This window comes from Larus michahellis, chromosome 4, assembly GCF_964199755.1.
Source record: "Larus michahellis chromosome 4, bLarMic1.1, whole genome shotgun sequence".
Classification (NCBI taxonomy): Eukaryota; Metazoa; Chordata; class Aves; order Charadriiformes; family Laridae; genus Larus; species Larus michahellis.
Genome location: NC_133899.1, coordinates 14,728,892 through 14,745,178, shown reverse-complemented (window position 1 = coordinate 14,745,178; position 16,287 = coordinate 14,728,892). Strand labels below are relative to the sequence as shown.

Below are 16,287 nucleotides of genomic sequence, written 5' to 3'. Positions count from 1 at the left end.
CAAGTAATTTTTCCTCATACAATCTCTCTGTATGAGGTGTGCTCCCAGTGAGCTGCACTATCTGTGTCTCTCGGGTTGCTTTTGTTCTGGATTGGACTGCTAGCACTTTGCAGACGTGGGCAAAATGTTGGAAAGAAGGCTTTCTGTCCATGGATTTCTTTGAAACGAACAGGCAGTAAGTAATGATTCTCACATGATTCCTAGATGGCATAACACTGCTAATTTTGTCTTTACATATTTTGACAAAAGTACGAATTTGCAGCTGATGAGTATGTGGGACTGTTCTTTTTCTAGCCTTTTCCACTGCCTATAGAACTTGATCTTTATTAACCATGTAGCTCTTTAGTATCGCAGTCAAGCCAGAATCGTATGTTGAGAACATGCTAGCTAACAGCTGAGTTTGTGTTTGTATGCCAAACATGCTTTAAGTGGAGCAGTGCTAGCAAAGGACATGTGGAGTCTAGAGTACATTTAGCCACATCTAGTGTTACGCATTCTATTGAAATTACAAGTAAGGATAACCTTGAGACTTCCAGAAATTTGAACTGAGATTAAAATCCATACAGTAATAGAAAGGTAGACTAAGCAGACCCTAGGAGCTGAGTGAGGACTGCAGAGGATCTCTAGAAATAGGTTTCCTAGGTAGTCCTGGGCTAAAGTGCATTATTAAAGACATGTCATGCAGGTATTTTTTTAAAAACTGAAACTAGCGCAGTTTATTTCAGGTGGTCCGACGGGTTCATCCAGCCATTGTCACCGATGCATGTTTTGTCACCTATGAATACCTAACTGCACTAGAGGAAATGTGCTAATGAGGCTCCTTTTAATTTCTGGCTTCTTCCTCCCTTGTGGCAGAATTTATTAAAATTTAAGGATGTTTCTTTAAATTGAGATTGAAACCAAGCAGGAAGATGAGAAAAGTTAGCATTGTATGTCCAAGGTAAGTTTGTTGTTAGAGCAATTAAGCTCTTCTGTAAGCAGCTGCAGGAGGTTTTTTATGTGGTCTTCAAGATCAGTGGAGTTGTGCCAAGGGTTTGTATTTCAGCAGGTGCTTCCAAGGTGGGAATCACAGAAGGATTAGGAATAAATTATGTTCTTTCAAAAGTGGAAAAGCTGCTGTATCAGTTTGTGGCTTTCCCATAGTGAAAGCTTGTGTCACTTCAGAATAAAAGTGTTGTAAAGCCCTAGTTCTGTAGAGCCACATAAAATGTATTTTATTTAAAATACTAATTTTAAAATACTGATTTAAGGAATTGGAAACTTACAGCACCACACGAACAGCTTAAAATTTAATTTCAGACATCTATACTTAAGAGAAATGTAATTTTGCCAACTTACTGGACTAATATGTCTGTATCCTTCTTTCTTATCTTTAAATTCAACTGAGCACCAAAAAAAAAAAATACCAGTCCAGAATTCATAAGCTAGATATCTATCTGAAAAACTTTAGGAAGGTGGATACAGCAATAATTGGAGATCTAGGTCAGCTTAAGAATAGCCCCTCACACTCCTTGTCTATAAATTGCCAACAGATTTTTCCCTTACAAATTTATTCTTTAAATATTGGATTCTTAAATATATGTCACACAGAACTGAAGAGAAATTACACCTGAATACATGAGCCTATAAGAAGTTACATAAATGGACCTGTAGCTTCTGGTCAAAGGAACAGGGGAAACTGTGTCCTTCTAATACGGAATTTGTATCGTATTATTTTCAGTTGCAGGGGCAAAGGTGTGGTGTTTGATGCATATTTACCTTCTATTTATTCTTTGATTGTACTGAGTTATTTTAATCAAATCTTACTCTTAAACTTGTAATTTATCTAGAATACTTGCATCTGTATGGTGATGGCTTCTCATCTAATTATGTGAAAGTTCCATCGTTCTTACTGCCCTGTAGTTCCATTATTCTTCAAAGCTACATAGGTTGTTCCTGTCAATGTACTACAGTATTACTGAACATTAATTACCAAGACTATCAAACTGAGTTATCAGCATAACAAGATGAATGTTTGCAATTTAAGTAGAATCAAACATTTTATATTCTCCTCTGCTCCATAGCATAATTTAATATGAGAACATCCTTGTCCTTGTCCCTTTCTAACAAAGCACGAAAAGAGTTCGTATTTGAAGGTTCTTTGTCCTTATGCGTTATTGAAAGTCTTCTAAATTACTTTGGACTGAAAGTTCTGTAGAATGTGTTTAAAAGATTAGGGCTTAATTTAAATTTTATATTTTGCAAAATAATGACATCTCTGCAACTTAATTCTGTTCTAACAAACCCTTCAATATTTCCATAGTTTATAATTTGCAAAATTTAAGTTTCTCCCATTTAAAGTTTAGAAAAAGCCTGCAGTCTAAGCAGTATTTTATTCTATTTCATGTAAGCAAAAATTAAAGTTTTAATTTTTGTTCTTGAATGATGCAGAAGGAAAACAAACAGCTTCAAAAGCTGGTGCTGACTTCAGACTGGTCAAAATCAATAGTTTCTGTGTTAATTCCTCTATTCAGTGGTAATTTCCTTTCCCATCCCTTTGGATGCAGATTTACTGGATTTCTATCACCTAGGCTACTTGGCATCCTAAGTTATCTCTCCTTGATAACAGAGCTGCTGTGATTTGGGAGGGGTTTGGTGGTGAGTTAAAATAATTCATGAGGCAGATGGGATGTAGGAAGCCACTAAAGGTGACTGTTTGGCTTTATCACTTGGAGATATTTGGGGAAGTCTGATATTTTCATCACTCCTCCTCCCCCTTTATAACCCTACTTTCCATCTCCCAACTTCCTTATGTAATAAGGGTGGGACCTAGAAAACTTAACTACGCACAAATATATATATATATATATATACACACATATATATATACACACACACTCTAAAGGGAGGTTCAGCTTCATAGAAATATAATTTGGCAGGCTGAGAAAGCATTTCTCATATTATGGTACAGTATGACTGAACATTTAGGCTGTGGTCAGTAGTATATTGGGAAATGAATAAGGGATTTAGTGACTTTAGCAGATGATCTAGTTTTTGCATACGAAGTAAGGAGATTTCATCAAGCAATTTACAAAATCCACTTAAAATATTAATACCAAGTTCCTCAGAACTGTATGGGCTAAGGGGCAATTTGAAAATATGATTTTTTTTTTTTTTTTATTACAGTATGAGTTTTGATTTCATAGCCTGGAAAAGCAGGTACCCTGAAATTTTCCTGGTCTGGGGCATACCGTCTCTCTAGCAAGTCAAGTTCAGTTATCATCAGGACTTGCAGCAGTAGTCACTAATGCAGCAGTTACAGCTGCGAATTTTTGGTTGCTTATATTCAGCTACTTCTCTGTTGTTCCTTCTCAGCCCATACAAGGTAACTTCTGATGGTTTATCTCCTAGTAGGAGGGCAGTGTATTTCCACATACGCGAAGCAGGGCGGCAGGGCTAAAATATGAACACAGGGATTTCTCCTGGATTAGATAATGAGCAGTAAATTGATTTATTATTTTTTTTCCCAGTATATGTGCTGTGTGTCAGAATTCTAGATGCAAATAGGCATTGCGTGTTTAAACACGAGAAGGTCATTACTCTACTAAAGGTTTTGGAAATCCATGGATTAAAGGTGCTAGAAGAACGTTTTTGAAAACCTGTAAATTACTCAGGTTTGCCTAATTCTATAAGCCGGGAATTTATTAGCCATTGTGTTAGTCAACTTTCCATTGCTGTATTTTATCTTTTAATATAGATTAACATATTACATGTGAACTCATGACTCTTCTTAAAGTCTTGCTGACAGCACAGGAGTTTAAAACTAGTTTAGAAAATTAAATAAGTTTGTATGGGAGACTTGGGATGGTAGATTTATATAAAAGGTCATTTTCTTCCAAACTAAACACAGGGACTGAGTAAATTACTAAGCACTTATTCTTCTAAATATATCACATTATCATCAGAGGTATAATGTAAAACTTTCTCTGTAATACAGGTCGAGATGAAAATGCATCAACAACGACAATTTCGAACAAAAGCCCCAGATTAGACGATTAGGTTAAGCATTTTGAAAAGGTCTAGTTTACCTTCTGTAATTTTTCACATTTAAAACATAATAAATTATTTCAGCTGATTACCTCTTGCAAACAGGGGTTTTGATTTTGCAAATACAAAGCTGACAGTCTTTTTTTCTCTTTGACAGATGGGGATGGACAAAGTGAACAGTTATTACCAGTCTGTGAAGATACAACATGTCAAAAAAGTGCCATCTACTTAACTAAGCTAGGATTTGATCAGGTATCGTGAGTTTGGGATTGCAAAGACAAAGGAACATACTGTGCTTTATGAAATAATATGAAATAGGAAGATGATTTTTCATGAAAGAAAAATGAAACTTCCTCACCTGTAATTATTGCATATAAGAGACTTTTATTTATTTACTTATTTATTACCTATCTAAAAAAAATGGGCTTGGTGGAAGAGGTTGCATACCTAGAATTCTATATAATGTACAATTCAAGTCAAGAAAATTATGGATGTTTCTGATGAGTCACTTTGTTGATTGCAAAACACTGCATTCTAAGCACCGTAACTGCCCTAGCATGAGAAGACAAACAAGGTTTGTGTTAAGAGTTGGAAACAGATCTAATTAATTCAAAGAAGCTTCTTCAGTTTAAGTTAGGGAGTTATTTTTTAGCTTTTATATATATATGTGTATGTGTATATATAAGCTAAATATATATAAGTGTGTATATATATATAAAAGCTATATATATATAGACATGTGCACATTCGCATATATCAAGTTGAACCAGCCCATACCTCTTAACCCTTTATTTCTACTGTGTCTTCGATTGTTACTAATTAAGTGAATTTCCACATAGTATATAAAGACTTGTTTAGGCTATGTATCTTCAAGACTGGGTTTCTGCTGACCTATTTCAGCTTTGTTCATGACACTGCTTGTTTTGAGACATGGTCATCGTTCACGTAATAGATTACTGTATACTCATTTATTTTAGCATGTGTTAAAAAAAAATCTATTTTAATACTTAAAACATCTGTTTCAAGTATTTAAAGTTCCCTGCTTTATAATAAAGTTACAGTTTACAATAAATTAACCTAATGTTTGTTTGATGCTTTAATAAATGTTTTTACTAAATTCATATTTAGCAATGTGAACCTAAAGGCCAAGGTGACCAACAAAGTACTTGCTTAGAGCCGGCAGCAAACCCCACAGTAGTGTACTTACAGAAACGTGTAATGTGTGCCATACGTGTTTCTAACCAGGTGATGAATTACCGACTTATTCCTTTACTGACAATTTAAAAGTAGAATTTTTTGTGCGTAAGTAGTACCCTCTCTGATCTATATTTCAGAATTTACAGGTGAATTTACTGTTTGCTCAAGGAACAGTACATACTTTGATAATGTCATTGTTGCAGTCCAGCCCAAGTTTATAGTGTAGGTTTTCTCATTTAAAGAATCAAAATCTCTAGACAGGCACACTTTCCTACTAGTGAGAAAATCACTCTGTATTGGAAAGGAAAGTGCGCAGTTACCAGTCAGTTAAGGAAGTATAACCAGGATGGAATATACCATCAGTGTAAGAAAGAGAAAGTAACTCTAAATTTGGTAATGTATCTCTCAGCCTTGTAATCTTGTTATCTCTGTCCTTAGAAATGCATGTTTTCCTGTGCACACCATGTTTGGTTGTTTGTGGGTTGTTTTGTTCTGGTGTTTTTACGTTAATTGCCTGTGAACACAGAATAGAGGCAATGGATTAAAGCATTGCTGGATACACAGTGTTACAGCAGAGTTTGATTTACAGGTCACAGCCTTTGTATAAAGCAAGGGCACGCTCAGTTCATGATACTTGCATTGCTTTCTGGTCAAAGGGCAGAACCCAGACTTTTGATAAACACGTTAGACTGATTGTACTGCTGTAACGGGCAGCTGACATTTCACCGTTGAGTAGTTGGGGTGCTCTTATGTCAAAAGACAACTGCTCTTTAGCTCTAAATTTAGTTCCTTACTCTGATAACATAAGAAGTAAAAGACATTTGAGTTTTTCTGCTTAAGTAAATTTGAGACAAACATTCTCGATGAAAGTAATTTCACTGTCGAAAATGAACCACACACAAACAGCACGTACCGTTGAGAGACACAAAGCTGTTACTTGAGAGTAGCAGATGACGGGGTGGTGTGCTAAAGAGAAGTTATATTATCTGTTGCTCATGGTATGTTTCTAGAAGGAAGGGATGGAGTAGTGGCAGAGGAAGGTGTGGGTCAATTTGCACAATATCAGAATTTTTCTGAAGTAGTCACTTACTGTAACCTGCTCTGAAGTAACATTGCACGGTGGCAGTTTTCCTGTTCCTTCATTATTTCATTTTTTTGATAGAGGTCAACTATTTAATTAGAAATACATCAGATTTTTAACATACCACTTCTGATACTCATCAGAATATTTATTTTTTTTTACTTAATTTAGCAATTTCACTGTGTAATTTCAATTTTAAAATAATTTCCAAGATAATGACATTTGAGTTAAAAATTAGCAGCTAAATATTGTCATTTTATTTTAAAAAGCGAAGAATCTAACAGATTCTCATCCTGCTAGAAAAAAAAGTTTTAAAAAGTATGAGGAGTTACCTAGAAACTTTTAAAGCAATTTTCCCTGCATATTTTTAGAATGACTTTTTAATTAAAAATGACAGTATCAAATGGCATGCAATAATGAATTGTTCTGGCCTAACCTTTTTAAAGAATTATATCTAGAATACTCTTCTCTTGCACTCTTAGACTCATCTAGAGGTGATGGGGTTTTTTCTTCTAAAGCATTTTATCTTTTCCATTCTGAAATAGTGGAAAATATCAGTATCTTCATTCATACGTCTGCAGTTTTTCCCATGTGTTGCGTGTTCTCTTCTGGTAGAAATCTCTTCAAACATGTTACTTCCCATATTTTGGAAGTGAAATGTGTTAATTTCATTGCATTTGGTCATTGTGAGATCAGGTGACCCAATTTCCAAGCTTTGACTCTGAAGTAAGTTAACCTTCATGAGAAATGATGAACGTAAACTTTTTGGCAACAGACTGGGATCAATTCCTTTTGTTTGTTTAATCACTGTACGATTTGAGGGAAAGAATAATGAGCCCTTGTGGTGCAGAATGTGTTTCAACAAGGGGATAGTATCCCTTGTGGAACAGGTAGGTAAATATAGGGAATCTATGGGAAACTGCGAGATTGCAAGTCTATTATTGAAAAGGTTCAAGATGCTATATATCCATTACCTCTGTTCAGTTTTTGCTGTAGGGTTATATGGCAGAGGTTTTTAGGGTTAAGAGCATAGCTAGGAATTCTAGCTTCTGGAATTTATTTTTTTTTTTTATGAATTTACTGATCTAAGATCTGAAAGATCACAAATTAGATGACTGTCTTACAAAAAATATTTTGCCTATGATAATCAGACCTGGTTCTGTCCTTCCCGCTTGTTTGTTGTTATATTTGATGAAACCAAACGAAAAACAGTCCCGTGACAGCGTATGATGCCTTGGGACGAAATGCATAGCGATTAAAAATATGCATCTGCAGAATTTGTGATTCTAAAAACTATGCTGTGGAGAGGCATGCAATGGCATGTCAGGCTTTGGACTTTGGATCTGGTAAGATCGCGTTTGATGTCTGTCAGTCTACAGTATATTTCTCATGATGTCTTTGGCACAGCTGAATGGCTACTGGAAAGCCAAGCAGATCTATGAGAATTATTTCAAGGATGATCTTTCACCATAGGTTTTAGTTTATTTAATGATTTAATCTTTGTAAGTATTAGAAATATCTCAGATAAATTTTCTTCTTTTGGATGATGGAGCAAAAGTAAAGGCCAATAAAATACGTATGAGTGAGTGACAGAGATACAGACCTACTAACATTTTAAAAGAATGTGAATGCTTCCATAGCAACAGAAGAATTACTGTCATATCTGAAGTAGAATCCCATATGCTGTTTCAGATTGTGGCAGGTGTTAGGACACCTCATGCTTCTTTAAATTCACCTGCAATAGCTACAGACTAATCTGCTAGCTGATTTAGATCTCTCGTCTAGATTCTGAAAATCAGATTGAGTTCTCCCCAAAACTTGTTTTAAGTCCCTAGTACTGTTAATTGTAGAAACTCTAGATACTATGATATTCTTAGAGATGACTGATCTTTCTCTTAATTTTGTCAGGCACTTGGTATGATTTTTCATTCCTTTCCTGAGGCAAACAGTATTATTTCAGCCCCTTAATTTGAGAGTTTCTTTATGGGCTTGATGATTCTTACATCCTTTCTCTGTACAATAGAAAGGTTATAGCTTTATTCCTCTTATAAATCTAGCAGCTCTGAAGTAGAACACAGCAGTGCATCCTACAGCAAACCACGGGTCTTTGTGGCATCATTCCGTAGGCAAGAGAGGTATCTGACAACATTGATTATCAGCTGCAGTTGGTCACCGTTAGAAGTTTTATCTCGTTCCTCAGAACAGTTTAAGGTGGGGTCAGATTGCAGCTGCTGTAATTTTCATAAATCTCAGATTCTACAAGATCCTGTCATCATTTCTAAGTTGCTCGTCTTTCCCAAAGCAGCCATGGGGCTGCGAGAGTCACATTTCAGCATCAAAAATATGACTTTACTGCTTTGGTTACTGCTTTCTGTGTTGTCAAATCAGTGTGGGGGATTGTCATCTTCTGAGCTTTGAACAACATAAGTTAATGGTGTAATGTAAAAAGGAATTTACTTAGTTTACGTTTGTGCAATAGTGGCTACTCGACCGTCTACAGAATTCAGGTGACCTTCGTATGCGCTGAAAGCCTAACGCATCCTGAAATCACTGGATTTATTTTTTTATGTGCAGCTGAACTACAGTGCGTGTGTACGGTAGAGGGGGACCCCCCAGGGAAGAGGGGGCTGTGGCCAGTGCTTTGCCATTGCAGTGGCCAGTTCTTTCCGGCCACTCTTGATGCTTATCTTTCTGTAGGATGGGATAGTGTTTGTCACAGAAGGGAGGAGAACCCCTGTCGTTTCCAGAAAAGGTATTGGCCAAGAATGGGCTACCAATTTCCAAATGCTTCCTGACTCACAGCTTGGCTCCCTGCCTGCATTAGGTGGCCTGGAAGTGGGCAGCTGGCTGTATGGGGGTTTTGCGCTTCATAGGTTTCTAGCCATAGTTTAAAATTGAGATGTGTTAATCCTACAGTTTTGGCTCAAAGCCCTGCTAACAGGCTTTAGAGCAAGAGAACCGCCTTTCCTAATGTATAGAAGAATACGGACTCTGAAAGAAATGAGCTCTTTTTGAGTTGGGGTGAGTGAAACTAGCTTTAAATTTTTCTCGAGTACCCAAGATCTTTTTCAAAATGAAAAAGACAGTGTTTTCACGCGGCAGTAAATCATTCTCTCTTCTATTTGTTGAAAAACAAAGATTTGAAGTGTTTGAAAAGAAATTTTCAAGTGCTTAAAGATATTTTTCGTATTTTAGCCTACAAAATCATTAATTGAAGGAGTAAAAAATATCTATAAATGTTTTAAGTTATGGTATTAGTGATGCGATGCAATGGAATTTAACAGAAAGGGAAGTAAATCTTTGATTTCTCTGAATATTATTTGTTCATTTAAATTTTCTTTTAGATACACTCATTCAATTTTTTCAATCAACAGAAATTGCATGATCTGAAAACTGCAAAAAATAGCTTTGTGTGTCCTCATCATACCCACCTATTTCTATCTTAAAGTAAAAGAAAAAAATTAGGTTTAGTCTTTTTTCCTATTAAAATAGTAACAGCAAACATGAAGCTTAAAGTAATTGTCTGGATTATCAAATACAAAAGAAGTAGGAGACATATTATTGACAAACATATTTTCATTTTTTGCCTTCTATACTGAAATGTATGTCCTGAGGCATATGCACAATTAATCTTTCATTACATTACACAATACTGCTGTTTATAATAGAAATACATAAAATGAGTTTCACCAAAAATGTGGATTACTGTGAACTTAAAATGTCAGAGCAAGCGACGTATGGTGCTAGAATGTGCTCTGGTTGCACATTGAACAAGACTGATGCTTGAAATGTTCTATAACTGCTGTTACAAAAGGGCCCACAGCTGGTTCAGTGGGATGGGTGACTCTCACTCTGCAGCGTGCACAGTGAGCCTCTTGGTAGCAAGAGGTGATCTTTCTGTTTTGCTCACCTATTGTTTTCCATCTCTGCATTTCATTGTAGACCTCGTGATTGTAAAATTGCTTTCTATGACTTACTCTTTCAGTAGAGTAAAACCAGAATACAAATTTGGATTTGTGCCTAAAAATTCATTTTTAATTTTGTTTCTTTAAAATAGTGTTACCATACATGGGAACATTTAGAAAGTATATGACGGATATAATTGGATTTCATTGCAATAAGTGTGTGAATGATACCGTGTAAAGTAAAAACTATATTATATTTCATGGTTCTGATTTCAATCAGTGGTTTTCAAAATTATAGTATTTTATAATAATATTGTTTCATCTGTCTTCTGCATGACAAATAAATGCTAAGAAATGTAACCCTTTGAAAAATTTCCCTCAGGAAGTCTTTTTCTTATTTTCTGTTTGTTAGATTTTTCCAAACGTTCAGCAGCTAACAGTAACTAAATAGGCACACATATGTTTGGGGGGCGGGGGTCAAAGTATGTTTTATTTTAACTTCAAGTTTTCATCAAGAGTGGTGTAGAGCACTGTTGCAGTTCAGATGTCGTCCCTTACGCAGACACTGAGTATATGCAGTGTCTGGCAGAACCGTTCCAGGCTTCTAAGCCATCTGTGATATCCAAACAAAGCTGATCGTGGTGCACTTTTTTAATATTTTTTGGGGGGTCTTTAATAGTCTTTTAATAATTTTGGGGGCCTTTAATTGCGTGTAATCTCAAGGGACCAGCCCAAGTATCACACACAATTGCCATGTGGCAGGAATGTTGCTGATTACTGGACTGTGTTAGCGAGGGAGTCTCTCCACAGCAGGAAATGATGCTGTCAGGGATCTCATTCTGGTTCCTGAAATAGCTAAATTAAGGCTTGGATGAGGGACACTTAAGATGCTGTTAAGTGCTTTTGATGTTGGTGATACTGATCCTTTAAGATGGCACCCTTCTGTCCTTTTGAAGGCATTGTCAGTGAGTTGACATATAAAATTACTTCTGGCTTTAAAAATGGCACTGAATTTTTCTGTAGCATTGAAATGTTAACCCTGGTACTTCAGCTTCATACCAGCTTGTGAAATTACTTTGATTTTAATTAAGATAAATTCCTATTTAGCACCTCTGCAGCACTTTGGAAAGTAAGTGCAGATACATTCCTTTTCCTGTCCTGGAGAAATTATACTTTGCATTTCTTTTGTACTTTCAACTTGATACTGTAATCTTAATTTCTTATCAGACAGTTCAGTATCTGATGCTGCTGGGGAGATAGGAGGGGAGTGAAGCTCTTCAACTTCTAAATATCCATGAATAATAGAATTATTCAAGCTGAAATGAACCTTAGGAAATCCAGTGTCCTGCTTTGAAGCAGGTCAACACTGAATTCAGATCATGTTGTTTAGAGCTTTGTCCAGTCAAACTCTGAGAACCCCCAAGGACAAATATTCTGCAACTTTTCTGAGCCTCTTTCCTAGTTTAATTATCATTATCATAGTGACTGTTTGCTTGTTTATCTCTAGCTGGAACCTCCGTTGTATCATTCTGTGACCATTGTCTCTTGTTCTGCCACGTATCTCAGTAGAGAGCCTGGCTCCGTCTTCTCAGTTATCTCCTTGGCCGTGATTAGGTCCCCCTTAAGTCTTCTATTCTCCAGGCTGAACAACCCCTGTGCCCTCAGCCTGTCCTTTGAGTAAAATATTCAATGCCTGACCATCTTGGTGACCCTTCTCTAAACGCACTCAATATGCTCAAATTTTTCTTGAACTGTGGTACACGAAATTGGACACAGGATCCAGATGCAGGCTAACAAGTGCTGAATAAAGAGAAATAATTAATCGCCTCAATCAGCAGGAGCATAGGCAGCAGTTACCGTGTTTGCTGCCATAGCTGCCATACTCAGCTTTACCTTAGTGTCCACCAGGACCCACGCGTCCTTTTGAGCAGAGCTGCTACCCAGCTGCTCAGTCTCCAGCCTGTACCATCGCCAGGTTTACTCCCCTGGGCACGACTTTCTTTGCTGATTGTTCTGAGGTCCCTGTTTGCCCGTTCTTGCTGTCCTAGGTCCCCTCTGAATGGCAATCCTGTCCTGAAGCACATTGATTGTATCCCCCAATTCGGTGTTTTCCACAAATTTAATGAGGGTTCATCCCTCCTCCAGCTTTAATGCTGCCTATTGCTTGCAATTCCAAGAAAAACAAAGGGACTCCGGATCTCAAGGCCCTGATGGTTTGGGTTTACCTACGCTTAAGGATTAGTACAGATTCCAGGCAAGCCTGAATTTCAATGAAGTTGTTCCTGAATATCTTCATACACTGCACACATTCCAAAACACAGGTCTTTTATTCTTACAACTGTATCTGGTTTTTTCTGTTCTGGAATAATTTAGTGCACATAAAAGACTTGAAATTTTTGGTGGCAGTTTTAGGAAATAATCCTTATTTCCTCTTTGGAAATTTGTAAATGGTTAAGAATCCTGATGCAGTGAATACATGTCAGCTGTTTTAAATAGAATTAGGTTGTTTAAGTAAATAAAATGGATTTCTTTACCTAGCTGTTCTTTTTTTGGTTTGTTTATTTTGCAGTGGATTCCAGTCTTGCAAGACTTCAGAAATAAAGACACACTGTGGGGCTTTGTACCATATCAAAATGACAAATCTTCAACAGAAATTTCATTTCCAATTACGCTTCATATTGGAGATTACAATATGGATGGCTACCCAGATGCCCTTGCTATACTAAAGAACACATCTGGAAGGTAGAGTATATGTAAACCTAGAAAGAAAGACCATCAAATGCATGTTCAGTCATCAGTCCTACAAATTACTCATTTTAGAGCATCTCATTCATTTTATCAGGTGAACAAGATTTTTGATCTCTGCTAAGTGTTTTCCCTTTAAAAAGGTGTGCATTTACATGGTATATTCAGAATGCATAATTTATAGGCTCAGACTGTGACTCTTGGTGGGGAACCACACAGGGGAGTGGAATACGAAATACTATTCCAGGTGCTCCTCCTGGATCATAGGAGCTGATTTTCTCTCCCTTTCCTTTCACAAATCACCTCCTGTAAAATCCTGAGTTCAGCTTTCAGTGTTGGCTAGTGACAGGAGGCTGCTGACAGCTGAGGAACCTGTTCTGTGCTTTCACAAGGAGTGAACACTGACTGGTGACTCTGCTGAAAAACGCAATAGTGTTTTGCCTCGTTTGAGAATCAGGAATTTTAGATACACCTAATAATTTAACAGTGATTTTTTTTTTTATTGTCCAAATTTAACTGAAATAAATGAATTCCCACTCTTAAAAAAAGAAAAAGCTGCTAGCCTATTAAATTTGTCAGTGTAATCTTTCTCCTCCTTTTTTTTTTTTTCCTTCATTACTTGCTTTCCCAATAGTTTGTATTGCTACCATCTGGCGTTAGGTGGGAGAGGGCATGTAGTGATGCTCACAGGGAGACTATTGTACCTTGAGGAGTTAGTGATCCACATAACAGTTGACCTGAGTAGGTGCGTGGCTGTGCTGTTCTGCACATATCACTTGGCTGCAGGATAAACTTAGCCAGCTAATTGTAACGGAGAAGCCTGTAGGCAGCTCTCACTTGGCACCTGGTGATGATACCACTGGCATGTCCTTGTCTTTACCTTGAAGTGAAGCAGCATGTTTTCGTGTGAACATCCTTTTGCTTGACAGTAGAAATGATGAATAGACTTGTTTACTTCTAAGAAAAACCTAGAAGAGCTCTGGAGACCATAATGTCAGTGAACCTCACTACAAACAGGATATGTGCGGCATGCCGTGCCTTGGCTGGAGGTCTGTCTGATGCTGCACAACTGGGGTTTTCCAGCATCTGAAGAGATGTAAGATTATCTGTACTATCACCTTTTTCTTCCTCATGTCATCACTTGTAAAAGGTATTCTAATCCATACCTTATGGAGTCTCAACATCTTCCTTACTGGGAATGACAAATTCTCGCACTAGTGCATTACAAGGCAAAGTAAGTCTTTCTTACAGGTGTATTTATTATCTTCCTCTGTATGGTATTTTGGATGAGCTTGGGTGCAGGTTCATAGTTTGAATTCAGTAAGGAAAAGAACTGAGGAGCTCACTTTGGTGCTTAAAGAGTATATAGACAGAATTTAGATGCTGAAGTCAAAGAAGTCACTTCAGATCCTCTAGTGGTTGCCTAAACATGAGTCACCCACTGACATTTTTGTGTTAGAGTTCTTCAGATACTGACACATACCTAAAAATGACCCAGTTTGAAGAGTTACGCGCTTGTATCGAGCCTACGTGATGTGATTCAGAGAGAAGGCAGTGAGCAGCTGAGCTCTGTCTCTGTACCTCTGAGCCTTAAAATAACTAGCACAGCAGCTGTTTATATTCAGATATGGCAGAGGAGAAGGAGGTGATGCTGTTACTGCCTAGAACCTGCACAGGCAAAGTTAAAGCACTCGGGCCCTGAATGTCTGGTTTTTCACTCCATAGCCTTGCTCAGTTGGGAGTTTGCCTCTTCTGTTCAGCAGTCATTGAATAAAGACTGTAAACAGTCTAGAGAGCAGAGTAGAACCACAGTCTTTCCTTTTCCGTAGAAATACCATGACATCTGAACTGTAAATTTGTTCTCGGCTTTTTTTCACTTAAAGCACCCTAAAACTTGGGTTTGAGCTATACTATGTACTTTGGCTACCTTCTAGTGTTGTACCCTCATGGCTACTACACTTCAGAAGGACTTACGGAACTTTATGGAGTTCAGTTTATTTTAAATTATTTTATCTTTTAAGATTCTTAGGAGCCCCTCTCCTCTGGCTGGTGTGTAATTATGGCAATGTAATATTATGTAAAAGATTTAAATAGTTTACAGATTTAGTTTCTAGCTACTCCTATAAAAGCCCAGGAAGTTACCTGTATCTCACTGCAATGAATGGCTGTGATGATACGCTTTTATCTTTATTCTCCTTCCTTCTGAAATTGTTTATTTATTCAGTTGAGTGCATCTTAAAGTTATTTTGAAACTTGACTTCAAAGTTGAGTGACACAGTAAGGCACAGACTGAAGGTTTGGCAGGTTATTAAAAGGGAAGTTCAGAGCAAAGTGAACTTTTTTCTGGCAAAAAAAGAGTGAGTAAACTAAGAATTAAGAAATACATTGCATGTTAACACTCTATATTTCCAGTACTTGTAGAAAAGTAATGGGAAAAGACTCTTTGTATTTTGGGATGGGAATGAAAGTCAGATTTTTTGCACCCACTATGAAATGTCATTTTCAGAGTAATATTAGTTCATTGTTTCTGAAAGACGTAAGCAAATACTTCCTGTTAAAATGTGTAACTGGGTCATAGAGTGGAGAGAATTAAGAGTGTGAGAATTAAATTAAAAGCTCTTCTTAAATTAGAGCAAATTAAAATGAAAACCTTATTTAATTGATTTTAAACACTTCGGGATCAAGCTGTTTATTTCTTTTCTCTGAAGCCTTTCATGCTACATCTACAGATCTAATTTCAGTGATTGATTACCGTGATTAAATGATAAAAGCATCTTTATAAACTCTTGACCTCAATCTGTGCTATAGTCTGGGAAGCCTAGCTTCTAGTTGCTGTAACTTAAAGAAATTAAAGGAGGCAGAAACCATTTTAATATGAAAATATACTGACGTGATAATGGAAGAATATGATTAAAATCAATTATAGGCCTTCATCATAATTCTGGAAAGCACTTTCAGATCAAGTCCTTAAAAATACCTATAAAACACTGAAATAAAGACATGATAGGTAGGAGCAAATTTGGTTTACTGTCCTTCCAGGTGAGTAAGTCAGGAAAAATGATTAATAGCTTCAAGTATTCTCAGAACTGCCCTAAGACCACACTGTTTCCTCTCCTGTCATATCCTTTTGATTTTAAATAAAAGCATGTAATACTCTTGACAGTGTGGAGACACTCCTTATTAACAACAACAACAAAAAAAAGGAATCTGACTTGTGGTTGCAAGTGTGGTGGGGCTTTGAACCCAGAGACTCAATAAATGCTAACAGGGGAAGATGCTAAATTCACAGTCAATTCTTACATATTTATCTGTCTGAGATATGAATTCTTCTTT

At 36.8% G+C, this 16,287-nt stretch overlaps 1 protein-coding gene across 1 annotated transcript in view; it reads left to right on the top strand.

The window, feature by feature from the left end:
* The window catches only part of ITFG1 (integrin alpha FG-GAP repeat containing 1), an 86,175-nt gene that overhangs the window by 38,910 nt on the left and 30,978 nt on the right, over positions 1 to 16,287 (top strand). Inside the window, exons 9-10 of the mRNA XM_074583068.1 lie at positions 4,184 to 4,278; positions 12,779 to 12,951. Of these exons, the coding sequence (XP_074439169.1) occupies positions 4,184 to 4,278; positions 12,779 to 12,951 (268 nt within the window). The remainder of the gene's footprint in view (positions 1 to 4,183; positions 4,279 to 12,778; positions 12,952 to 16,287) is intronic.